Source organism: Daldinia loculata (assembly GCF_022478755.1).
Source record: "Daldinia loculata strain CBS 113971 unplaced genomic scaffold F4817scaffold_41, whole genome shotgun sequence".
In the NCBI taxonomy this organism is placed as follows: Eukaryota; Fungi; Ascomycota; class Sordariomycetes; order Xylariales; family Hypoxylaceae; genus Daldinia; species Daldinia loculata.
The window spans coordinates 113,554-139,645 of NW_026054895.1; the positions used below are offsets into that span (position 1 = coordinate 113,554).

General features: G+C 44.9%; 8 protein-coding genes across 8 annotated transcripts; 5 read left to right on the plus strand and 3 right to left on the minus strand.

Moving 5' to 3' along the window:
* Positions 1 to 704: 704 nt before the first annotated feature.
* F4817DRAFT_366901 (uncharacterized protein) lies at positions 705 to 1,912 on the plus strand (the record flags this gene model as incomplete). The annotated part of the gene is made up of 4 exons (XM_049307049.1): positions 705 to 873; positions 922 to 980; positions 1,044 to 1,417; positions 1,471 to 1,912. The coding sequence occupies 4 exons, from the start codon at positions 705 to 707 to the stop codon at positions 1,910 to 1,912; spliced, it is 1,044 nt and encodes a 347-aa protein (XP_049156979.1).
* A 1,322-nt stretch (positions 1,913 to 3,234) lies between these two features.
* F4817DRAFT_344141 (alpha/beta-hydrolase) lies at positions 3,235 to 5,281 on the plus strand. The gene has a single exon (XM_049304100.1). The coding sequence runs from the start codon at positions 3,751 to 3,753 to the stop codon at positions 4,708 to 4,710; it is 960 nt and encodes a 319-aa protein (XP_049156980.1). The 5' UTR covers positions 3,235 to 3,750; the 3' UTR covers positions 4,711 to 5,281.
* Positions 5,282 to 5,308: 27 nt separating this feature from the next.
* On the plus strand, positions 5,309 to 6,256 carry F4817DRAFT_317959 (uncharacterized protein; the record flags this gene model as incomplete). Its single annotated transcript, XM_049300874.1, has 2 exons — positions 5,309 to 5,336; positions 5,982 to 6,256. The coding sequence occupies 2 exons, from the start codon at positions 5,309 to 5,311 to the stop codon at positions 6,254 to 6,256; spliced, it is 303 nt and encodes a 100-aa protein (XP_049156981.1).
* Positions 6,257 to 8,427: 2,171 nt separating this feature from the next.
* On the minus strand, positions 8,428 to 11,142 carry F4817DRAFT_344142 (PTR2-domain-containing protein). Its single transcript, XM_049304101.1, has 3 exons — positions 10,522 to 11,142; positions 10,310 to 10,462; positions 8,428 to 10,249 (listed from the first exon to the last, which is right to left on the minus strand). The coding sequence occupies exons 1-3, from the start codon at positions 10,799 to 10,801 to the stop codon at positions 8,742 to 8,744; spliced, it is 1,941 nt and encodes a 646-aa protein (XP_049156982.1). The 5' UTR covers positions 10,802 to 11,142; the 3' UTR covers positions 8,428 to 8,741.
* Positions 11,143 to 13,216: 2,074 nt separating this feature from the next.
* On the plus strand, positions 13,217 to 17,105 carry F4817DRAFT_366904 (SNF2 family N-terminal domain-containing protein; the record flags this gene model as incomplete). Its single annotated transcript, XM_049307050.1, has 12 exons — positions 13,217 to 13,969; positions 14,020 to 14,633; positions 14,690 to 14,803; positions 14,867 to 14,936; positions 14,990 to 15,119; positions 15,173 to 15,203; positions 15,267 to 15,454; positions 15,511 to 16,333; positions 16,390 to 16,575; positions 16,637 to 16,787; positions 16,852 to 16,950; positions 17,013 to 17,105. The coding sequence occupies 12 exons, from the start codon at positions 13,217 to 13,219 to the stop codon at positions 17,034 to 17,036; spliced, it is 3,183 nt and encodes a 1,060-aa protein (XP_049156983.1). The 3' UTR covers positions 17,037 to 17,105.
* Positions 16,935 to 23,254, minus strand: F4817DRAFT_187479 (uncharacterized protein). The gene is made up of 7 exons (XM_049298427.1): positions 22,533 to 23,254; positions 20,660 to 22,454; positions 20,215 to 20,589; positions 19,405 to 20,074; positions 19,089 to 19,346; positions 18,578 to 19,038; positions 16,935 to 18,502 (listed from the first exon to the last, which is right to left on the minus strand). Exons 1-7 carry the CDS (start codon positions 23,061 to 23,063, stop codon positions 17,175 to 17,177), a joined length of 5,418 nt encoding a protein of 1,805 aa, XP_049156984.1. The 5' UTR covers positions 23,064 to 23,254; the 3' UTR covers positions 16,935 to 17,174.
* Positions 23,235 to 23,824, plus strand: F4817DRAFT_344178 (uncharacterized protein). The gene is made up of 3 exons (XM_049304102.1): positions 23,235 to 23,479; positions 23,534 to 23,581; positions 23,638 to 23,824. The coding sequence occupies exons 1-3, from the start codon at positions 23,375 to 23,377 to the stop codon at positions 23,668 to 23,670; spliced, it is 186 nt and encodes a 61-aa protein (XP_049156985.1). The 5' UTR covers positions 23,235 to 23,374; the 3' UTR covers positions 23,671 to 23,824.
* F4817DRAFT_344180 (uncharacterized protein) lies at positions 23,825 to 25,853 on the minus strand. The gene is made up of 6 exons (XM_049304103.1): positions 25,539 to 25,853; positions 25,240 to 25,475; positions 24,912 to 25,174; positions 24,527 to 24,823; positions 24,258 to 24,452; positions 23,825 to 24,131 (listed from the first exon to the last, which is right to left on the minus strand). The coding sequence occupies exons 1-6, from the start codon at positions 25,778 to 25,780 to the stop codon at positions 23,931 to 23,933; spliced, it is 1,434 nt and encodes a 477-aa protein (XP_049156986.1). The 5' UTR covers positions 25,781 to 25,853; the 3' UTR covers positions 23,825 to 23,930.
* Positions 25,854 to 26,092: the final 239 nt, after the last annotated feature.

Consider the following 26,092-nt stretch of genomic DNA (forward strand, 5'->3'; position numbering starts at 1 on the left):
ATGTCCTTTGTTCTAGATGTCTCATCTAGAATCCTGACATGAAGTAGGGAAACTAGCTGAGCTCAATTATCTCCTCGCGCAAGCAATGGTGAGTTGTCCGTTACGTTGATAACCCTTAATAATTAAATTCTGTGTAGAACTTCCACCCAACTTACCAATATATCGTACCTCGTCATACGTTGAGTACCTACCTTACTTTCGCAGACATTGTACAGTCACAGGTAACTTTATCCTACAATAAGTCAAGAAAGAGCCAAGAGAGTTGAATAATGATTCAAAAACAATCAATTAGGCGTAAGTAGGTAGGTAGTAATGAGCGGCTTTAATACCGGACTGGCTAAGATATCGGTATGAATTTAACTACTAAGATGCACTTACTACCTATTCACCTATTTTACAGACAGTGACTTGAACCCTTACAAGATAAAATTCAAATTACTAACATTAACAATTGGATGCATGATACATATGATCTGAATTGTTCGCGTACGACGTATGATGCAGGGCTATGACTTGGTCTCAGCCTTCTTCTACCTACACACTTGTGAGCAACCCTAACCAATGTGACTGAAAATCTTAATCACGAAACACCAGGCCAAAGGAATCAAGATGAAAGTTAAAGAACAATATATATATCCATTTCAAATGCGCCATAGCGTCAAATACAGTAAAACATCGGTCGCTCGACCTCAACCCGCAAGAATATGGATGCGCCCGTGTTCGCTATCAGCTGCACCATATTCACGATCAGCTTGGTCGCAGTTGGGCTACGTTTCCATTGCAGGCGATTGACGAAAGGCGTTGGGTGGGATGATGGGTTTATACTCGTCGCTGTCGCTCTAGAGATTGCATTATTTGCAGTCTCTGTCTATTGTATGTCAAGTTCTCATCTTAGCGGCGGCTCTGCTAACTTTTCATTAGTATGGAATGAAGGATACTATCGTGTTTCGCCAGACCGAATTGATAAGGATATTCTCTGCGTAAGTATCCTTATTTGAAGGTTACTTAAATCGTTATGAGCTATGCTAATACCTTTATACTAGGTCCTCCTTGTTTTCGAATCCCTCTATTTGACCTCCATGTGCTTCACAAAACTCAGCGCCATATATTTATACATGAGAATATTCATCCACAAGTCGTTCCGAGTACTCTGCCTGACCATCGGCTCTATCATAATACTGTTGTATATAGCAGTATATGTACAAGTTTTCACCCTTTCGGAGGTCGCGGCAGACCTCTGGGGAAAACCAATATTCGGTCACGTTGTGGATAATAAGAAGGTTGACATTGGGAATGCAGTTTTCAACGTGGTCACGAATGCCATCGTCCTTCTTCTACCCATACGACCTATCTGGACGCTAAAGATGAGGGTTAGGTCCAAGATAAATTTAACGGTACTCTTCGGTCTGGGACTCTGGTAAGTTAACCGCCCCATAAGTTAGATGTGATAGGGATTAACATTAATCCCAGCGTCACCGTGGTCTCCTGCATACGAATAAGTGCTCTTCTACGCGCAAACAAGTATATAACATCCACGGTCGTTTCCTACGGTAGTCGTGATATGCACCTTCGTGTGCTCGAGCCTGAATTGGCCATCTTCTCACTCTGCCTTCCCGTGCTGCGTCCATTCTGGCTCAAAGTGCGAGAGAGCTACGGTTACGTTACGGAGCATTTTCGCAGCGGCTGTCAGTGTAATAAGCTGGCCCCGAGCAAGGCGGATGACGAGGAACATCTATTATATTGCAGTGGACCAATCGCCAGCACTGTTACCAGCATCAGTGCCAGTACACCGAGACTGCCAGTAGCTGAAATGGGCCTGTGTGATATACTTAGACAAAAGTCCAAGTCTGTATTCTCTGGAAACTCAGTGCGACCACCGAAGCCTGCAGTTATAAAAGTAGAAAGAACTTAGCAGGTTTCCTACTTAGCAGCTGTGGATTCTCGTTGATGCTTGCTATTAGCGACGTTGCTTGTTATGCTTTAGTAGTTAATAATATTTATATTTCGTCTACATTGAATATGGCGCTGTCGATGGTTGGTACCTGGGTATATTCGCTGTCGAGTACTACTCAAGGTATGGAATGGTTGTTTCGGTTAAGAGGGCCTGGTGAAAGGTTATTCCGATATATTGCTGATTTATGCCTCAAGCTTACTACCGTTATAGCCGTCTTCCTTAACTCCGGCTCCTAAGAAACCTACTACTAAGTGTTTAGACGATAGGCCATCCTAGGAACAGGGTGCTAACATAATCGATTCTTAAGGTAGTGACCCCTAGCAAAACTCGAAACGAGATGTGAGAGAAATGCTTAAGTTAACAATAGCCAAGATAAACATGAATGTACGATATCAACCACCCTGGACGAAATTAGGTGTAGCAGTGCTGAGTGGATGATACAATATATCAACTCCCATTCTGGTTTTAACCTAAGATAACACTAACCTAGGTAGCTAACTAGCCTGATCGAAGCTACATAAATAACCCCCACTCTATGTACGTTTTAATTTTATCCTTGTTAGATAACCATGCTATTTGATTCCTGCTATTCGTAACCCAAGTCCCTGGGCCGGGTTTTAGTTCGCAAGTTCGGGGATTTTCTCTTGAATGTCTACTAGCCGCGCTTAGCTCACTCATTAGGACATAATATCGGGACAATAAGAAAGCATGCGTTTTTGGGGCCGCGGCTTGTCAGCAGAACAGGAGGCTAGTGTTGCCTTCATCGTCGGGATTTCCCGAAATCTAACTAGATTGTAGATAAACTCCACGATCCAAGTTCCTGATACGAGACCGAGAATGCTGGATATAGCATTATCACCGTGCCATTTTACGTTAAATTGCGTGAACCTAGTAGACGATATACGACATCTACCTCGGACTAATCCCACAACTGATTGATTGAGTCGAGAGAATTAAAGGCATTTTGATTAGTGATATCTGGATCGATCCGTGCGGTGATTATAAGATACGAGTTTCGATATGACACGAGAGACACATTGAAATATATTAAGTATTTTATAAACCTCGGCCCTTGTCTTATAATATTTGAACCTCACGTGGGAGTTCAATGCACCCCTGATGCAAGGGTTATTCCGAAATGGTCTCACCCTAGAGTAAATCACTACGTAGATAGCATGGAATGAAACCTGATCTGTCTGAAGACCGTGCGTTGCTAGTCAGCGGGTTTATCTGAAAGCGTATCGTCTTCCTGGGTCGCTAATCCAGGAATGGACTTTCTCCTTATTCATCAACGAAACCAGCCAATGAAACGACTATGCCGGCACATTTATGACGCTAAGCTCTTTTTTATTTCAGTATGTTGGACTTCGAGCAACATTCATGCGCTTCGATGGATCCAGACATGCCGAGAGCCCACTATGGATGTCAGGCGAGGAAGTCTGGAGAACTTACCATGTAACGGCCTCGGCGTCGAGGCGGCGTTCGCAGAACAAGCTGAGCGTAGAAAAAAATCAGGTGATGACAGTGGTTCTCGAATCCTGTTAAACGCCTGGCTGAACGGTCCAGTGGGACTACGTTTATTTCCTCGCTACGCCGCAAAGTTCATATCGCTTCTCCATTGATTGCGGCACAATTAGGTACAACAAGGATATTGAATTCTTTCAATAACATACCTTAACACGGAATTTCGCGATTATTATACGATTTATCCTATGGGTACGGTGTCTAAGTGAGAGTTAGGCAACGGCCCGGCGGTTCCAAGGCTATCATACGATCAGAAGACCACACTAGCTACGATGCGCAGGGTTATATCTTCGGCAACTACCAGCAGTAGTTGGCGGAGTAGAGACGCTACATTACCTATAGGTAGTAGGACGATGTCTACCAGTAGCTGGACTACAGCAAGCGTATCGGACAGTGAGGGTTTGTTCTTTACCTCGCTTAACTCTCTTGCGCCCGTCACGATCGTGATGTTACACGTCTTGTTGAGCTCTCATCTTGAGTGGCAACATTGCTGGCCCAAGCTGTCCGAATACCATCTTCTCATACCCGATTTACCGCAGCACTCGCGCTCACGTCATGTTAAACCTTTCTCGTTCGTCTTAGCTGCTGATCTCGTGGCCCAAATAATCCGGGAACATGCTCACGACGGACGGGCACATCTCGTTGGATTATCAACGGGTGGATTTGTGGCAATGGAAATAATAAAACGGCATCCAGATATCGTTCTGAGCGCCTTCTTGTCAGGCGCTACTCCAGTCAACGATGTATGGAAGAGCATAAACTCCCAGCCGAAGATTGTTCATATAGGGCTATCAGTTCTACTATATAGCCCGAGAAGCTGGTTGTTCAAAGCAACAGGATGGGCTCCGGAGTATCAAAATGAAGACCTTGTGAAAGAAATCAAGCGGAATAACACATCACAATTGTTCGGAGCAGGGACTCGTGACACAGGTAATTGGAGGAGAGATGACATGGTAGAAGTTGGAAAGAAGGATAAAAGAATCGCCCTAGTCGCCGGAGGCAAGCAGGATAATGTCGAGGGTATGCGAGAAATGGGACAGTTATTGGAGTCATTGGGCTCGAATGACGGTAGGGAATCACGCGCGTTTGTAGTAAGAGATGCTATTCACGCGTGGAATTTGCAGGATCCTGTACTGTTCGCTAAAGGGATACGAGCATGGGTTGAAAAAGCCCCATTACCACCAGCGTTTGAGCTCCTCGAGCCACAAGTCACCATGATAGAGACAACATGATAGGCGAAAGGACCATTAACATTAACGATATGGAACTTAGCCGAGTCCTTAACATCAACTCAAGTGTGGACTCGGCTGTAGCTTGGTTTTGGTTGATATCACCCGACCAAATTTCAACAGCAAATCAAGACGCAGCTTGGCGCCCCTAGATGGGCGACAGTGTCGAGAAGACGGTCGATACATTACGATACAGGATAGTTGACTTGGGGTAGTTGACCATCGTCAAACACTTGCTCAACTCTCGCGATAGTCGACCTACCCACCCACCTGGGTTAGGTACCTACCTGGAAGGTACCTGTCAGAGTTTCTGACCATCAAACCTAGGTAGTCGGAGCTTTATAACAACTTTCATATCATAGATACCCTATTTATAGAAGCCTAGCATATCATCGACATGACACTCGGATTGAAAATAAACCGATGATACTGAACGTACCGACTGAGTCCTCGAGGAATGGGAAATACCTCCTAATCCCTTCCCTAACGTGATTAGAAAAGAAAGCGATCATAACAAAGCGTTTTAACCTGAGCTGCCTAGTACTTCTTTCATTAACCGTAGCTTATCTGTAACATTGCTTAAACATTATTCGCATCCGAGATGCAGTGGAAGCTTGGGACTCCCCTCTGTATGTTGGCCGCTCCACCTCATTCGCGCAAAGACATATCTCTACGATATCGTGATAAGAATTTCCAGATTTACGTCCAACTTCCACTAGATACTTCGAATCTTTGGATGCCGATGCGCTTTTGTTTACTTCGGTATTATCATCCGGTAAGTCTAGTAGTTTCACACGTACATTTCGCAAGTCATTGGGTTCTATTGTCGCCAGTCTTCGATTTTCAAGATCATCTCAATAGGCTTCCATAGAGCAATTTCTATAAGAATAATACCCAAGCTATACATGTCGTACTATTTATGGGATGTTTACTTCGCCAAACTGTGCGTGGGGATGCCGATAAATGTCAGTCCATGGGTCAAACGGGGGTTTCTGTCATTTCGGGTATGTCGCTTGGCCGGGAAAGGTCATAACCTGTAACGTACGGCGAGCTAAGGCTTGGCTCAATAGGTCCCGTGTCGAAGAATATAATATTATCGCTTCTGAATCCCCTATGCATCTAGCCTCTATCCGCGAGTGGCGTGAAGGAAGGGGATCTGAAGGGAGGGAGCGTACTCGGACTAGAGGGGCTACCATAGATGTGTGAGTGGTTTTGCAAACCCTAGGTATTCCGCCCATACACGGCTTACACTGATATACTTGATACATATATAGGGTGGGCAGTCTCTGGAGTTTGGAAAGACGCGGACCTTGACAAGACAGTTATTCGGGCTGCCGACCGCCTCCGCTGTGAGATTGAGAATATAGCGGAGGAAGGAGGCGATCTCCAAAAAGTCAGCTTTATGAATGATGCTGGCCCAACGCAAACAGTGTTAGAAAGCTACGGGACCGAAAATCTAAAGAAAATGCGGGACGTAGCAGCCAAATATGACCCTTATGGTGTCTTCCAGGAGCTGGAGAATGACGGTGTACTTTTGAGGAACATCTGAGGATACCTAGCCTGGTCAATGCAAAAGAGAGCATAACGAATAACCACTACGAAGCATGGAATGGACTTGCGACGGGAATAACAATTGCCTAAAAAGTATAAAGCCTATGACAGCATTATTTTTCCTAAATATATTTGATAATGCAAATAGAGGTAGGCAATGTTTCAAGCGTGATGACCTCCCGCAAACATCTTAATACCAATACCAAACAATTGAAGTGAATTATATATGGATTTGAGCAAGAGGTGGCAATATGATATTTTTAGATCAAAGTAGCCTTGTATAAGTATTCATAATTCACATCATGTTCACCTTAACTAGGTACTTTCCTAAGGCGGTTTTCTAATAAGCCTTTATCACCAACTGTTCACTCATGAGGAAGTTTAGTTTATTAACCAAATCACTAATACTATTCATAGGATGTTTGTTTTTGTAGTTGGAATCATTCACTAAAGATAAACTTTCTGACATATCCCAGTAACCTACTACCAGTAAGAAGTTGTGGATAAAGGACCGATGTATGCCCAAGTTGATAGTCTAAGAACATACACTAATGTCATAGCATAGGTCAGTTATGAGACGAAATCAAAGACAAAGGCGCACCATCAATTGGAGCCTATCATTCCTTAGTCTTATCATGGGTCGTTATGATGCTAAGCCATGACTCGAGTAGTATCAAACTCATATCAAACTCATACACAACTCAATAGAGTGAATTGATCCTTACGTTGATATAAATACAACTCGTAAACACATTTCTTCCCCCCTTGAAATTCTCTCCTATCAAAATAACCATATACCACGACACCATTTTTAGTCCATCTTCAATCACAATGGCATCCTCGCAAGGCAACTCCACAAGCAACAACGCTGGCTCTTCTGGCACAAATGTACCTACCCAATCTAGCGGAAAAAGCACGACGGGTCAACAAGCCAAGTCAACTGGTACCGGCAGTTTATCTATCGCTGGGAACTTCGTTGATAGCAGTCAGCGTCCGAATACTATGTACGGAAAGGTATGCAATCTAGCTTGGTATAACTACTTCTAATGCAAAGCATGCTAATATAACTATTTTTAATCGTAGGCTCCAGGCAAGCGTTGCCCAAAATGCCAAAAAGAGGGTTCCGAAGTATGGGTTTTATGCGGACGTGATTGCCCATACTGCGGAACTTACGTCCAATAGATTCGATTGCAAGGAGGATAGGGGGTCATGTATTCTGCCGATGATTTCTGAGCTGTAGGGCAGAGGTGAGCTTGTTAAGGTAATACCTACATGCCCGGTGACCCAAGCCACAAGTCTAGTTCTCTGTATTATCTACGTTTGTAGTTAGTACTTAGTATCTGAGATATTTTACCGACATCGTCTTCTCTTTTAGTTAATAGTACAGATGTGATTTGAGAGTGCTGAAAGATACGGTATATGAGCTGTATGTTGTACAACGACTTAGTCTATCAACAGTATGAGTGAGGAGGGGGTCCCTTTTTATAACTCATTTCAACAGAGAGAAGGGCTTGTCAATCCACTAACGCATAATTATACACCACCATTTACTATACAGGGGCCTGGCATGCGTATGGCTGCGGATACTTAGAAGTTCAAGGCTAAATACCTAAGTAGCAGCTACATTTTGAGGAATCTTATATAGCCCCTGAACCAAAAGCATTTCTCGTCAAAGGATACCTACAAGGAGCGGCTGGGTATCCGAGAGACTAGAAATAGATTGTGATATGTATTTTGATTCTTTATATTGTTATTAAAGTGATCTCACGTCTGCAAGATAAATGCTCAAGCTACCCGTCCTTCCAAAATTATTAACTTATTTGCTAAGCCTGCCAATATTATACGTCCGGACAAGGCTTTACGAAATGTCTTGCATCCGGGGTTCGGAGTTATCATATACGTCCCAGTAAGACTAACAAACAACGAGTACTGAACTTTATAGAAGCTGATAACTTTAGTAGAACGAAGCGAGTGAAGAGACCTTCGAAAGTTGCGTATGATGATAAGGCGGGGCATATTTTCAATCGCCTGTATGCCTTAGGTACATGGAAGGTTTCCCGTCACTCTTCGGATTGACGAAGCAAAAGTTCCGAGGAGAATGTTACTACTACGAAACAGCGTTATATAATGCCGAAAAGTTTATTTCATGGTCATCCGTTTAAGTTTGAACACGGACATATCTACAACAGGTAGACGGTGGAATCCACATTGCGGTCGTTAAAGAGAAGCTCTAATGCGCCACCCACACACCGCGAATCTCATGTTTACCCAGGTAGGCAAACAGAATTTGCTAAGAGGTAATCACCTAACTAGCTAAATTTAGGACTATGTGTATTGGGTATATTTTATATCCCGTGAATTGGGATAGCAATCATTACTGTGTTGTTAGCCACGAAGTAGCTAGTTTACTTCTTACCATAGGTATTTTACCAATATAATATAATCGGGATATATAATAAACGCACAAGTAGAGTGACCCTCGATTACAAAACCTTATCGAGTCCCTGGGCGTGCCGAATTTTCTCCTGTTCCACTTGCGCCGCCTCGAGAGCAGCGAAGTCAGCATCCTGGTTTTGACTTCCCTGAAACAAGCTATCAGGGAGTGCATTCAGAGCTTCCTCTTCGCGATCCAGGCTCGCAAAGTTGTACCAAAACCCAACACCGCCAAGGGCTGAGATGATAGCAATCGTCATGTATAGCCATACGAGGTTAGGGTCAGCAGCGAGGGGAACGAAGGCCTGGCCAATCGCAGATGCGAAAGCTTGAGAGAACCAAAAGACACCAGTAACAAAACCTCGCATATTCTTCGGCGCCTTCGTGAAAGCATACTCGAGACCGGTAATCGACGAGCAGATCTCAGCCAGTGCCAAAATGACATATGCAGGTGTCTGAATCCAGACTGACAGCGGGGGTTTATATTCAGACTCTGGAGCATCAGCTGGAAGTCCGAGATGCGCCCTGCAGTCATCGACATACCCGTAGCCGTCTCGGCTTCGGCACGGGCTTTGCATATATATATAATGTTGAATAATAGCGGCAACTGCCATCGCTAAAGTTCCTAGGGCAAAACCAGTCGTAATTTTCTTGATAGGGGTGAAATGGATACCAGCGCGTCTCATGGCGGGGTAAAACAACTTATCACAGATAGGGATGAAGATCAGTAGGGCGAAAGGATCGAGGTTGAAAACCACGTCGTTCGGTACTCCTCCAAGATGCATCGTTGCAGCTTGGGAAACAAGGTTATTGTTTAATTGGTTATATGAAAGCCAGTAGATGGGGTACCAAACGAAAACGCTGCAGGCTTTAAAACCACGGCGTACCTCATCGACCCAGTGGTCATCGAATGTCATCCAAGCCGGGCGCTCGGACTCAGGTATCTTACTCGGCTTAACCCTCTCGAAGAAACCAGGCTCACGAAGGTTTTTGATAGTGGTAATAGGGTTAAAAGACCAACGTCCCTTCATTGATAAACCAACCAAAGCAATTGCTTTACTAAGAACCGAGCCCGTTGGTGGATGACGGACGTACTTGGCCTTGAAAGCAACCAAGACGAGGGGGCAGATAATGAATAGGCCTGTAGGCAAAACGAAAGAGAGCCAGAAACCGACGTACTTCTCAGCGTACACCATCGCAATGGAACCAATCAATGATCCGACATTGATGAAAAAGTAGTAGCGCATATAGATAATAGAAATTGTCAAGACGGGATCGACCACGACGCGTTCGCCACTCTTTAAAGTCTTGACAATAGCTCTCGGTTGCGTGCTTTCATACTGCTCGGCAATCATAGGAGAGATGTTAGCTTTGAAAAGACCAACACCAATGCCGAAGAAGATCAAGCCGACAGAGAAACAACCGAGCGCGCCTCTCGGGTTAGCGATCACTGGTGGCAGCGCTGAAATGATGAGAATAACATGGCCAAACAGAGCTACCACAACAGCAACATGGATTGTCTTATATTTGCCCCAATATGTATCGGCCAACCAACCACCTGTAGCACAAGAGTTTAACTTTTAGCTGTAAATATATTCGATGATATAATGTCACTTACCAAGCAAAGGCATCAGATAAGACCAGAAAGAGTTAAACAGCACTAAACCGGTCGAAGCTTGCTGACCCTGATCGAGAGCACCAGCTTGTAGGTCCGTGCCGCCGGCTCCGGTGGTAGAGCCGGGGGGAAGAGGTTGCGAAATGAAGTTGACAACTGTACAAAAATTAGTTAAATCCGGAAACAAATTTGAAATGCAACTATGTTAGACGTACAGACAGCAGTAGTTCCATAGTAAGCGAACCGTTCGCAAAGTTCGACGAAAGCAATAGTGTAGATAATCAAATTAATAGGACCTTTGACGCGTCGTAAAGTATCTAGTTCTTCCTTTGTGGGATATTCCTCTCCATTTGGTCCATAGAGACGACCATCTATTTCCGAACCCTGGCCCGAACCGGTAGCTTTGAGATCCGACACATGCGGGACTTTCTCCTCGGCAATAGGAGGGCTATCGTGGGCGGTCACGACGCTGTCGCCGGTCGCTTCGTTCGCCATGATGAGAATACTACGTAACCTTGTACCACTCGACGAATTTCTCCTCAGACACGAAACCACCTAATCAAGACTATTGTAGCGACAAATTAATAGAATATTGCTCTAAATGGCGTCGGCGATGATCCAATCTCCAGCAAGAAATATCACTTGAAAGGAAGGATTGGGGAAAGCTATGAATTATATGTGGCACGAAACAGCGGAAGAAAGTAAAATGATAAAACGTTCAGCTCTAATACGTATGAGTCCTACACCCTTTGTCATTTTGCCCCTATCGGTGTCACGACGTTACCTACCCAGATCAGACCGTTCAGACCGTTCAGCATCTAGTCGCCTAGTCGAATGAGATAGCAGTAAATGCTGCATCAGATCCTTAGCCAGGCTATCGTATGGTGATCTTACCCCGATAGATGACTCGCCTGTCGGAATCATAAGCCGCCAAGCACGAGTAACCTAGTCACACCACTATGCCGCTTTGCGCCGTAGCACTTATCATTGGTCTATTTGATATTATCATGCTGACATAGCCAACAACAAAGCGGTCGTTTATATACTGCGAACCAACGAGGAAGCTAAACGTTTACGAAGTAGGGTCTGGAATTGACATCTTGGCAGCTTGGGGAATGCTAACTTCTTCCAAATACATAGAAAAGACTACGGCAGCAACCGACAAAAGCAAACCTTACGATCATGTATATATGTAGTTTAGTTTAATAGATTCAGTAATTTACAATCTAATCCGTATCTCAATACCACACAACACAGTCCGCATCATGCGAGACATCGGCGTTGAAAAAGGTTCGTGCTTAATCACGTCAAGGCCCCCATGCTTGATACAATACGGTTTACCGTCAGCATAATTCAAGTCCAATTTACTACGAGATGTGCCATGGCGTTAGGCAGTCGTGTCGTTCATATCAACTAGTTTCTAGCGGCCTTCTGGAACGTTTTCAAGCACCATTCTCACCACAACTACGGTTTATGTATCGCATCCAACACCTGGAATGCTTACTGCACCGACCCTACCTGACCTAATACTCGGCTCACGAGATCCCCTTTCGGGCCGTCGTATATAATTACTTACAGGTACCCCGGCTGAGAGTTCAGCACTAAGTCCGCATCGAGAGGTAAGCTTCGTATAGTGATGCGGGGTATAAGACAGAATACATATTCATTTTAAATACTGTCTTGTCTTCTCGGTGAAGAAATGAGGAAATTCGTCCTAGAAAGATGCGAACAGGAAATCGGCCATCTAGGACAGGCACGGAATATTGCCTATTAAGGCTATCACCAGAGGGCTCGTGTTCCTACGTCGTTTGATGGCACTCCTCTGCTTGGCGTAAGATTTCAGATCATCAACTCATATGACGACCGACCTAGGCCCTATGAAGGATCCAAGGCGCTGGACAGGCCCATATGTACTTCTTACCTCTATATATTTTTGCTGGAATTGATCTCGTGCTCTGTTATATACCCGCCATTATGTATTTACCTATCCTATACCTACAATCGGCAGACGCCGACTATAGGTACGTACCTAAGATGACTGCGAATTTTGATCGGGATATCAACTCTACGGACTAAGCAACGAATAACCTCCAGACCTTTCCCATTCATTATATTTGCACGAGTACTTGCACGAAAAATAAGCGTTTGGTCAGTGGATTTTGCAACGTTAATTTTGAAACCCGCTGGAAAAGGGGCTAAATCAACCCCGCGTTTTCGATGACACGGCACGGTGTTAAGTCTTGAAGACCATGTAATATATTAACCCGACAAGACTTAATTTTTACGTAGAAGCTTTAAGCTTTAACTAAGTCACGGCAAGTAGCAAGTTAGCTTTTAGACTAAAATAGTCCCGTTATTAAGCAAAGCGCGGGTAAAACCAAGCTGCCGCGTTTGCGTTTTACCTTCCCGCTACACGCTTAGCGGCCCCGTCCGCTCAAAATCGCCGATAATGCGGATCTCCGTTCTACTTCGACCCGAGAAACCCCTTTATTAACCTCGTTTAGTTTCGGTAGCTTTTTAAGGGCTTAAGGGCAGATGGCTTGGCTGTTTGGTGTTTAAGTATGTACGGTCATTTGGCGGTGCTCTCTGAGTGCAGCTAACCAACCAGCGCATTCTATTAGAGCCAATCATCACCATACGCCACACTAGGCAAATGTTAAGGCAGATTGACCCTTTGGCTGAGATATAAGGCTTACGAATACGCCAGTGTGCGTGTTAGCCTTAGATACTGCCAAATAATCAAGCTGGCACAAACTCGAGGCAGTGCTTATCATCCAAAAACGCCCGTAAAAGGTGAGCTGCAATATGAATTGTTTCTGAGCGTATAAACTTCTCCCTCCCCTCCGCCCCCTTTTTTTTTAAAAGAAAAAAAAAACCTTTCCTTCAGCAACGACTCTTACTCATCCAGCTATGGATAACGACAGGCTTTGGAATCAGCGATCTACTATAGGCAGTAAGCGACCAAGTTCCACCCTAGCTCTCGAAGATCGCGAGGTAAAAAAATCCCGTACGCAGCCACGCGACAATGATGCAGGTGACAATATTCCAGACAATGAGCCGCCATTACCTGTCTACGAGGACTCATATTTCCAAACCCAAGATCTCCGTTATAGCCACGGGAATCTGCTTGAATATGGTTCTGGAAGCCAGCTCAACAACTTGACCAGCGGTGAAATCGAGAATGTATCCTTTGATTCAGTAGAAATGGGACAACAAATGCCGACAAGTATATATGACCCTATGCCGTACATTGACGAAGAGCAACCTATATTTCCTTTAGGGACGGCTCAGGTGCCTGATTGGGCACAGTCGGATTTGATATTAGCCACGGAGACCTGCGCCAGGAATTTTCTATCCCAACCACTCCTCATTGACTCTTACTTTCCGCCTTCAGTCCAACTCGATATCTCTATGGGCAATACCCCAATCTACGACGTCCCAACCCTAAGTAGATATTTCGAAGAATCGCCTTCTTTCATAGAGATTAATGGCCTTTGGGATTCCCAAGGAAGTCACTTTCAAGGACATGCGACCACACCAGACGTCCGCTCTGGAATCGGCGCATCCCAAGCCAATGAACCTCTGTCACAAGACCAGGCCGAGTCACTCTTAACTGAATCCGTGAAGGATGTATATAGCGATTACGATACCTGTTTCGGCGTTGTAAGTCACCTCTACCCTAAGATCCTGTCGGTATTCTAACAACTCGCAAGGTGCTAGCAGTACCCACATCTTCCTTTTCACAGAAGAATACAGCTCACTCTGTACCTGTGAATCTGAAGCCATTTGGAGGTACTCTAATGGTTTACGAGCAGGATTCTGATGCATACGCGGGTATCCTAAACAATTGTCAGCTCGCAAATGCACTTCGTCAAATTCACCTTAAACTAGATGCTACGCTCTTCATCTCGGAGGAAAAGGACCTAGGAGGGATAAATAAACCTAAAATGAAAAAGAATGCCCCCGTCAAAGCAGCCCGAGAGTACAGCATACGCATTGTGATCTATGGCCTGGGGAGTAATAAGGAAGCCGTCGGAGACCTTTTTTCAGATGCTGGTTGCTTTCTACAGCAACCGTATGCTACGGAAGTCATACCTGGAGTTCCATATGACAACCCCCATTACCTTGTTCGCCCTGGCGCTGAAATGCCGAAACTTGAGAATTTGAGCCTAGACACCGTGGATGACAATCCTACCCATACAGAGATAAGAGGCGAAATGAGTAAAGGCCATTTTCTACGAATTATTGAATCCGCCGAAGCGGACGGTGGAGCAGTAACAGTGGTAAATACGTCATTAAGTCCACGACTTCGCACAAAACTTATGGGGTATTAGCATACTTCAGCTTAATGTGAACGATGGCTAACACTTGGAAATTACCCAGACATCAAATTATAGCGCTGGCGATGATGCATGAGAAGGAAAGTGGCTATATTGAGGAGCCGACATTTCCATCGCTTTGGAGAAAGGAACTTGTTAAGAATAGCAACAACGTGCAGTAAGTAATTCTAAGGAATAATAGTTCAAGGGGGACGGTTTGATGCCTTACCCTGACTTTAAGTTATCGTCATACAGTTACGGGGCGACTTGAGCCTAGACCTATCCCAGCTATGGGAGGAATACTTGCTGATGTATGTCACCCTTGTACCTACCGTCGTTTGGGATACTAATAAGACTGATCAAGGATATGGGCCTTGGAAAAACCCTAAGCGTGTTGGCGCTGATCTGCTCCTCTTTGGATCTTGATTCTACGGTAATGGATCAAAATCAGAAAACAACACACCGGGGAACACTTATTGTTGCACCAAAGTCAAGTGAGTTTATGCTAAGAGACATGATACTTATGGGACACTGATGGGGAGAAAAGCTATATACAGTTGGATGGACCAGGCCTCAGAGTAAGAACTTCTTTTGGTATTATCTAAATAAGGACAAGGACTCACAATATGTTGGCCCTCTAGACACATCCATGAAGGACAGATACGAATAAAGGTATATCACGGCTCCGGTCGAGAGAGTCTTGCCAACCAATTCTGCAACACTGATGTTGTCGTCACCACATATGAAACGCTTCGCTCCGAGTGGGAAACCCCAGAAGGAACACGTCCTCTTTTCTCCTGGGGATGGCTTCGAGTTATTTTAGATGAAGGTAAGCAAAGTCTCGTGTATATCTAGCCTTTACCCTCTCGACTAATCTCACTGCAGCCCACCACATTCGCAATCGCTCAAGAAAGGCTTTCCGGTCGGTTTGTGACCTCGTAGCCCGTTATCGATGGTGTTTGACAGGAACACCAATTCACAACTCCCTCGACGACTATGGCGCCTTGCTTAGCTTTATACGCGTCTTTCCGTTTGTGCAAAAGTCCAATTTCATGACCTGGATTATTAAACCCGTGGAGGAGGGGAACAAGTTTGGAATCGAGCGTTTCCGAGGACTTATCCGAGCAACGTGTCTTAGGAGGACGAAACAGAAAACCTTAGAACTTCCCCCGCGTTTTGAAAGGGTGCACGAAGTTCATCTTCATCAGGAGGATCAGGCTTTATATGACGTCTACAAGAAACTCTGCGTAGAAAAGGCTGCAGGTCAGGGGAATCGATTAGGGGATGGCTCATTACCCAAAGGCAAGGAATACAACATTTTATCACTCATATTGTGCTTGCAGCGAATCTGCGATCACGGAGAGCAACTTCTGCCTGATAAGGTAATAGGGAAAGGAGTGGAGGTTTCGGGTTCTTTCTTGGATTTGGAAATGCAACAACTTTGCTCTGGTGGGTGCTCCCTCTGCGGGGGCCGAATTGACGACGGCGTCTCTGGGACGGAGGACCAAGATTCCATATGCATCAATTGTGCAACTTCAAAGGAGGGCCCGTCAAACCTGAGCAGAAAAGACAAAGCGGCTTACCGATCAGGCAGTTCTGAAAGCTCTAGTTCAGCCAAAGTCTGTTATCGACCCTCGGCTAAGGTACTGGCATTGTTAGGGAATCTAAAACAGGCGCAAGCAGAGGACAGCACCAGGCCGAGAAAGAGGTATGTCCCAACGCGCTCACTTCTAGAGAATACAGCGTATAGCTGATCAAGTGTAGTGTAGTATTTAGCTCCTGGGTCAAAATGCTTGACTTGGTTCAGTGGGCATTCCATCAGGAGCAGATAGACTTCCAACGCATCGATGGGCATACCAGCCTAGAGGGACGCCGAAGAGCCCTGCAAGAGTTTAATAGCAATCCTGACTGCACAGTGATGTTAGCTACTATCGGTAGTTCTGCAGAAGGGTAAGTATGAATTGTAACTTTTTATTATCAACTTTTATCAAACTAACGTACACTTTTCTAGAGTTAATCTCACAGTCGCCAGTGTAGTGCATCTGCTAGAGCCTCATTGGAACCCTATGGTAGAAGCGCAAGCGGTTGATCGGGTTCATCGCATAGGCCAGACGCAAGAGGTCACAGTTATTCGATATATCGTCCCCAACTCCGTAGAAACGGTAAACAAACCTTTTTATCCTATTGTCGAACTTTCCCATTACTAATATGAGTGGCCCTATCCAGTATGTCCAAGATGTGCAGAAGGAAAAATTGCAAATAATTAATCAGGCTATGGATACGAATGGAATAACGGATGCCGATCTAGAATACAGAAGGTGGGAGGTAAGATCCAATCCTAGGTAATCACAATTTATTTGAATGACGCTCTACTGACAGGATTATAGAGATTGAAAAAGATGCTAGAATAGAAGTACCTGCCACGCAATGCATACGGACTAAAAGAGGTGAAAGGAGAGGTTATTGTGATACAAGACTTGATAATATAATTGCATAAATTGTATTGTGGGATCGAAGCCTTGAATACTGGGTCACGGAACAGCTGAAAGTCATTTGACTTTATCATTCCGTATACTTTTAGTCTCGTCAACAAGTTCATCCCAGGTCTTCCCTAACCATTTATAAATATTTTTTGCGCCCACCTGTTCACGTATACTCTCCCTTGGATGAGCGCCGTTTAGAAGAAGAAATCTGATCATCTCAGCTCCCTTAGCAGAGCTTTTCTTCGCTGCACGTTGAAGTGCAGTTTGAACTTTAGGACCTCGTCTATAGTTAATATCAGCGCCTTGGTCAAGCAAAAACGCTGCTAAAGTGATTGATAAACCAACTTCTGCTACATTTTTCAGAGTTCTATTAGCCCAATCGTTACCCCAAAGGGGAACGAGCCCAGAGTCTCTCCACAAGCAGAGAAGTTGCTGGTCACCAACCGGGTGTGATGCGGCCATAATAAGCTGCTTGCTTCCAAACCGGTGTGATGCGGCCCTAATAAACTGCTTGCTTCGTGATATCGTGGAGAAATTAAGCCCCTTCTTGGTCGCATCGGAGAGTAAGTTTAGCCGATTTAGAATACATTTGGCCCAAATTTGCATTCCTTCGAGCCAGTCACTCGATACCAGTTCCATAATGGCCGTGCTAGAGGGGAGGAGTAGAAATTCCCAAAATTCGTCCCGTTTTATATTGCCGCTATTATAAGTTGTATTTATAGACGAGAAGTGTCTTAAGGTGCTCCCATTGCGGGCGTTAATTGACTCTGTAATACATTCCTTGCATTCGTGTAATTTTCGGTTCGCTGCATTACATCTATCCGCCCCTTCTAACAACTTCAACATATCACTTGAAGCTGTAGAGGCGGCAAGCAGTTGGAGCTTATGTAGAGTTTGATGGGACTCGAGAGCGGTTGGGAAGGCAGACAAGATATTTTGAACAGCTTCCACTTGGTTTATTTTAATAAAGTCAAAAAGTATGATCTCAACTCCATCCTGGGTGATATTCTCTGTGTCGAAGCTCAATTCCGTCGGATCTCTTCGATGAGCTTGCCTGAGATGATTTTGCCGCATCCTTTCGGACAAAAAGCCGACAAGTTCAAATTCGCAGCCGGAAACATGGCATTTTAAAGGCCTATCATGCGAACGTTCGTGTCTTTCTTTGAGAGTACGCTTTTGGAAGCCGTCTTGCCAGGTTTTACACCCTAGAAACCTGCATTTAAATGGACGTGATCCGTAGTAATACAGGATATTGGCACAGTCTTCATGACATCCATGTTCGCCGGACATGAGCCAGCCAGTTGGTGAATTACAGAGGGAGTTCTTCAAGGCCTGGCGAATGAGTTGAGATATCTTTGATATTAATAAGGGATCATGTATATCCTTGTCGGAGTCTTGTTCACATTGATAAATGTTAGCTATGTATTCGACTAGTAACGACTTCGAAAGCGTGGATGATGCAGTCTTACCTTGGTTTGTCTGGCCAGTGAAAAGAAAAGATGAATTGCGAAACCGCGACACTCTGCAGAGTACTTGATAAAGCAGAGGGTGCTTTCCCTTTAACGTTTCGAAAATAGCTTCCCTATCGCTTTTGTCCTCGCTGTTAATGTCACTCTCGTCCCCCGCGGTACCATGAAGGCCTCGTGTCTCTCTATATTCCCACAGCATCTGAATAGATTCGACCAGCTCGGTTGACGGATCCGCCTCTCCGATTAACTGAAAATATTGACAGACCAGCTCAAACCACATACGTGTTGCAAAGGTATGGAGGCTATATTGCCCAGTAGTGACATTCTCACATCGCTCTTTCAATGATAAATCAGGATCATGATGACGTTGACATAGATATGCGATGCACCGCAGAGCTAGATCCAGTGTGGCCTGGGTTGTGTTAATTAGCTGCACTCCGAGGTGAGGGCTAGAGATATATCTTCAAGGCAGTCAGCAGTAGATCGACACGTTTTGACGCACACTACTTACTCTTTTGCTGTGAAGTGAACAAATCGTATGTAGTTGTCTACAGTCTCCACGATTGGACCAAGAAGCTCGACAACATCGAGCTTTGACACCATTTCGAATACTTGGTCCCGATTACCTGGCATCACAACTAATGCTTGATGAGCCTCCTCGACAGTAATTGGAGCTGCACTACATGCAACCCATCCTAACAGCCTCCGAGCCTTCTCTGTTCTTCTCTTGTCATTATGACTTTCCAAACGTACAATGATACGATGGTAACTACCAGACAAACGGTCAGTTCCAGTTCATCCTATAAATTTGGGCATGGCACTCTTACGCAGCATCAAGGTTTTCTGGGAGGACTGCCAATTCTTTCTGTAACTCTGACAAGTCATGTATAGTCGCGACCATATCCATAACGAGCCGAGCATAGAGGAACATACCTTCCGCACGACTTGCCAACGGCTCCAAAAGCTTCATGATCTTGTCTTTCTTATTAAGGGGAACCCGTCGAGTACCAAAGATGTACTGGGCGCGTTCACGAACGTAGTCCTCAATGCTTCTTTTATTATGGTCATGAATCTGGATCACGACTGCTTTATCACCCAGTAGCCGCGTTAGATCGGCTTCGGGTCGCGTACTGAGGACAATTCGTAGGCTTCCGCATACCCCAATTAACCTAAGAAGTTCTGTAACGAGTCTACCCCGTTCTGCTTCCCTGACTTCATCGACACCATCGATAACGAGATAGACTAAGCCAGCATAATGGATAAGAGACGACAGAATATTGCCTGCGCCGTTGAGATTGCTCCTCAGGTCTCTGTCCGTGGATTCACAAACGATAGCCATGAGATCTTCATTTCTTTCTGCCAGCTGAAAGATAAGTGAGTGGATTGTTGACAACGCTGAAGTCTTAGCTTCCTGGTATGTAAGGAATGCAAAGGCTGTCTTGATCCCTTGGATATCTCTTAAATGGTCTAGGATTGCGCTAGAGAGAACTGTTTTGCCTGTGATAAATTACCTCAGAATTAGATATAGTTTGGACCATTGTAGTGAATAACTTATAGGGTTATTTATAGGCTAGCATTGGAACTTTTGAGGTATTCGTAATGCTGGAAAGAGCTTTGAGAACGGGGTCTATACCTACCTGCCCCTGGTATCCCTTTCAACCATAAGATTCGAGTCTCCTCCTGCGAGCTGTTGAGCCATTGTGTGAAAGTCTTGTCCATAAAGAGCCAAGTTCCAGTTCCCTGATAGCGACGGCTACGAAGGCGATCCTGGGTAGTATCATATCTGCATGGACTAAAAGATGTCATGATACGGTGGAATTCCTGCCCACAATTCTCCCTTCTCTGCGCTTTAAAACTTTCCAGTGCTTTCTTTCGAAACTCGTCTTCTTGTTGTATATCCCCGATGCGTATTTCTGTCCTCATCAGTCGAGTAAGCCGTCGTATACGGTTTACAATTTCAGAGTAGTGCACACACTGCTTTGGCCACAGGCGATCAAAGACGTTCATCCAGTCTTAGGTAAGGTCAGTAATAGATCGCAGTGTATAGTGTCCTAAAATGCACATCTTGAGGTTAACACTTACTAGGGTGACAAAAGAAATTCAACGCTTCACCATAAAAGTCTAGTAGATCTTTGAAAAAGAAGGGCAGAATTTCTTTAGCCTCCATGTTTTGGTTGAATATTGAGGTAGATACTTGAAAGTCGGGCAAACTTTGCCCTACCTCAGCAACAGCGTCAATGAGCGAGTCGTAAGCCTTGTTCAACGGTCTCGCTAATTGTAAAAGGATTCCTATCGGCCCCCAGAGGAGTGCCAGAACATCGCGGCCCCCACTGATAATACCATCTATCACGTCAGCATACCCCTTCAGGCGCTCCAAATATCTTTGGATTTTCGCTAGGTTGCGAAGATTATCGTGTTCATTCTGCTCGTCCTGGATTGTGTCTGTGATGTCGTACACATCGCCAATAGATGTTATCTTGAGGATCCCGTCGAAAGATATAACATTATCTAGGTTATCTTTGAACTTTCGCGCCTTTTCTTCGAATTCGGACTTAAAGGGATCGATAGAGTTAGATATACCGGGGGCCAATACAACGTTGTCAGCTGCATGGCACGAACTCTGCCCTTGTTCAACAAGTTGACCATCCAGTTCACCATTCACTTTCTCTTGCCGTTGATTCTCAACCGAGTGAAGAAGGCTATTCGGCAAGTATTTCCATAAAGATTCAACGCTTTGGACTATCCGGTGTTCATGGGAAAACAAGGCAGACCCATCACCCAAGTGTCGCATTTCTACTTCTTCTCTTAGTGCCTGAAACAACTTCTTCATGATCTCAATAGAACCATCAGGTTGATCTTCGTCATGAAGAGGAGATCCTTTCTTATCCAGAGTGAGAGTGTTGCCCCATACCTCGAACCGTTCGTACGCATATCCAAGACTCCCCAGGTGGCGCTTGTGTGAGGGTACTAGTTTTTCTCCGGTCTCGCAAACCTCACGAAACTTTTCTTGGATAGCGTGAAAGTGTTTTTGCATACTCAAAACTTTCAAGCGTATATAAATAGTGTTCATGTCAGGTCTATTTCGTGGATCAGGCTGAAGAGCATCAAGAGCTAGGTCAACGAGCAGGGGGACAAAGTCCGAATGGGAATTATCGCGCCTCAACGCCCCCATCCAATCGATGACTTCTTGCTTGACATTACCACAAGGCTGATAGAAGCCGGTATCTTTCCATTGAGGAAACCTTCCTGGTGTGAGTCGCTTCGTGCGGAATTCTTCGACCCCCGCTGTCCCTTTCAGCATATAGGTGACAACCTCGGCGATAAGACAACCAAACGCCCATACATCGGTGGCTCGATTGGTGGTAAGTGGGTTCTCTTGACTGTCAGTGCTTTCGGGAGCAACATAATCCCCACTGATCCATTTGTAAGGCGTGTGCGACGGGTCCCCCGCCTGCTTTAGCCTCCCCAGTCCGAAGTCAGCCAGGATGAAAGTATCGGGACCAACTAGGATATTAGGTGGTCGAATATCATGATGGTAGCCGATTGCCTCGAAGTCGATGTCGTGGTCAGCTTGATTGAGGAGAAGGTAGTGTGTTTTTGACAGCGCCGAAGCGAGCCCTGTGAGAGCCGAGTAGAAAGTAAAATCCCACTGGAAATCTTGGTGGCGGGTTTTAGCCTTTAGGAACGAACCGAGATCCATGTCAATATATGGGAAGAGGAAGTTCTGCTCGTCACAGCACGTGTAAGAGCCCCATAGAGGAATGATGTTGGGATGGTGCAGCTGGTTTAGGAGTCGCAAACACCTATTTTCTCTTTCAAACTCCTCAGTCTTGCCTTTCTTCTTGAGCTTCTTTTGCACTACTTGTAATGTTTTCGCCTGGAAAGCATTCTGTGAGTCTAAGATGTTTTAAGCAGAAACCAGAGATGGAGTTAATCTGAAAGCACCTATACGTACATCTTTGTCAAAGTTTTGGTGAGACGGCGAGATAGTCATCTTATCTACATTACTGAATGCGCCAAAGCCGATTTGCTCAGCACCAATGAAAGGAATAATTATTTTGCTTTGAATCTCACGATGATGCTCCGACATGTTCTCCGGGAAGGTATAGGGGCAAAAGCCCCACTGGACCTCCCGGGCAATCCGGAGCGCAATGCCGGGTTCGATAATCGTCATCGCATCAGCTTCAGTCAGCGGGAGTCGGCTATCAAGAGCATCATGCTTGCGGAATTCTATAATGAGATCTTGCCAATAGCTGTAAATGAGCATGGCAAACACCCTCTTGCCTTGGTGATATATCGTGTCCGCTAATTTGATGCGATCATCTGGGCCGCAATTAAGTTCTTCGACGGCGCCCTTAACTGCTCGGAGAGTAAATATTTCGTGAAGCTTGTCGGTGGGTAGGAAATCGCGCTGGGAAAGCGAGGTAACCAGGCTATCCTGTATCTGCTTCCTAAGGTTGCCAATGCAACCATTTATGCCCGCCATGATGTTTGCGGTCCAAGAGTGGAAGCGATCGTGGGTGCCAGGAGGATATAAAATCAGAAGGGTGTAGCCTATTTGGCAATCAATGGTAATACTTGGTTAACGGGTGGGCGCAAATGCAATGGCATCCTACTTCGCCGAGCAAAAAAAAAAAAATGCTTGGGCGGTGCTGATCTAGAGTATCATTGCGATTGGCCATGTGACAATCTGACATAGCCACTGCCATGTGCATATAAGTCGGGCAACTCAAACGGTTGGGCATTCTTGTGCGCCTTATACCAACATTCCAGCCTACTTCTAGCTGCAGAAACGATATGGCCACAATGATGGTTACGACATATCTGGAAACACGCTACGTGGACCGCGCAAAGTTGAATGAGTTGCTGCAGGCCCTTTTTGGACAGAACTACAGTGTAGTGGTAAGTGCTGTGTTTGGAGGCGTAATACAGGTATCGTTTGCTAATGCATCCTAGGCCTCAGGAGACACAATCTCAGTAGAGGCATCCAGAGAGCTCACAGAGGTAAAATCGTCGACTGGCGAAAGATACATGATTTAAAACTAAACGATTTGAGCTAGGCCGAAAAGAACTCCGTGTCACGGAATAAATAAACGGCTGAAGCTGGAGAGGGGGGACTTGATTGGGCGCTGGGACTGGTCTTCAGGAACATGGTATCAGATGTAGACACATGAGATTAACGCAATGACTATAAGACCGATTTGAAGTTTTCAATTTATACGTGTTATTCAAAGATTATATGAAACCTCCTATTATAGTCTTACTAAATAAGCATAGGTTTTGTATTTTGAATTGATATTCTACTAGTTATAAATCATAACAAGTTTCACTTAACTGAACATTGATATGGAAGTTATTCTTGAAGGGCCTTCTTATCTGGCTTCTTCTGCTCCCTCCAATTCCACCACCAAGACCAGCACACAGTGCCAATAGCAAGCACAACAGCCGCTACGCTCGCGATCCATACCTCGCTGCGGATTTGGATACTAGAACTGTAGCTTTCTGCCACATCAACTGCCGTTCCATACCAGACCAGTGTACTGCTGAAGAATGACTAATGTCGAGAACCCGGAGGTTAGCTAGATGGCGAAGAAAGCCTTGAAACAGAACGTAGATGTCACGACCCATGATCATCAAGGGATTAATGAAGGATATGAACTTGAAAGACTATGATACGCACCATGACCAGATTTATTGGAAGATAGAACATGGCAATAGCCGTTGCAATACGCATAGATCGCGAATCCTTATACGTAAGGTCAGCCAAGACTGCCATGTCTCTGCTTCCGCTGGCATCGGCCTGCGCCAGGTATGCAAGCTTTAGGCTAGTATCGTGCTGCAACTCTTGGCCGTGAAATGTGAGGATATTGCTATACTGCACAATGGTAAGGCCAAACTCGCAACAAGAACTTGTTATTGCTAGGCATGAGTCAAACTACTATGACTTACCATCAACCTCAAATCATCTGACATGCGAAGAAGCTTGTGCGCTGTTTCAATATAATTATCGACTTCCCGAGAAATATTACGCATTTTTCGCTGGAAGTCATCGTGAACGTCTTGGCAAAGGTTCTGCTTTTGTGCTACAGCAAACTCGTGTTCGGTGATGATATTGAAAGTGTTCCTCGTGTTGGTGAGAATGCTCTGGGCATGATGAAGCTTTCCTCTATGGTAGTGCAGGCGTTGCTCGTGCGAAAAGTCGATCTTGAATTTATTATACGGATTTGGTATTGCTATCTGTTGATTCTGTAGACAGGGACGGTAAGTGCGGGCGTTAAAGTTAGACGGTCTGACGGGCTCGGTAGAGGATATTCATGAAATGGAATCTACTCACGAGGAGCTTGAATACTTGGGCAAAGGAGTCGAGATATTCTCTCCAATTTGCAAGAGCTGCTTGAAGATATCGAAGGTGCAAGGCCATTGGGTGCGATACCGAGTCTACATTGAGGTCAAACACTTCAGGGGGTTGGATGATGACCCATGTTGGCTGTTTGGAAACTGCGGAGAAGTTCTGGTGAAGAGCCGAGTGGCGACAGGACCATGAGTCTTCCAAATCTCGATGATGCCGTTCAAAATGCCTAATGTTGTAGCATATCCCTAGGTAGGTGAATCAAGACATTAGAGGGTCATAAGCTCAAGATATAACAACGAGAGAGGCGTACCCCAAAGCGAATCACTGTGGGTTTCTGTCCTACTCAGGCTGGAAACCGAACGATTCTTCTCCGATATAAATGTGCTATAGCATGCCATAAAGTCTTCATCCTTTGATGAGAACTTAAGACCCATCCCAACTACGAAGTGCAAAAAGAAGGGCGTAATTCCAGCAAGATGGCATACCGCGGAGAAGCCTTCAATGGTGATATCTATCCTACTCCATGAATTATAACGATTGAGGATTCTGGAGAGGTTCCTGTCAATCATAAAGCAACCCGATTCAACTGGATAACGAAATGGCTCTTACAATAACATTGGGACTCCTTTCCCTAGAGTAGCGCATAATTCTTCTGGAGTTGATACCCAATGGGTCTCATTTTTCTGTGCCATAGCAACACCGACCCTGCTCTGGGTTGCATCATCTACAAATAGATCTGGGAGTTTGGATTCGAAATCCTTCCATAGATACCCAAGGCCGAATTGGTAGGCCGTTCGGCTCAAGCGGTCTAGGCCAGCTATGCCATGAGGAATTTTCCTTGGGCCAGACATTCCGGTAGTGGGAAATTGTATAAAAAGTATTTTGTTACATAGTTGAAAAGATTTATGTTGTTTTACCACTTTGCACGGTTATAACTGAATAGCATCCATAGTTCGACGTGATGCCAGCCCGACCGATCTGGCTGATTTGCACAGCCACGCCCGTAGCCTACCGCATCTTCGTGCCCTCCGGTGTTATTAGGATCCGAAGTACTTTCGAACAGCGGCGGGTTTTACTTATCATAGGTACCTTTTTTATTTACCTTAAATAAATAATGAATTTTATTTTTCAAGTTTTCAGGCTTAATATGTCTCTATTTTTTC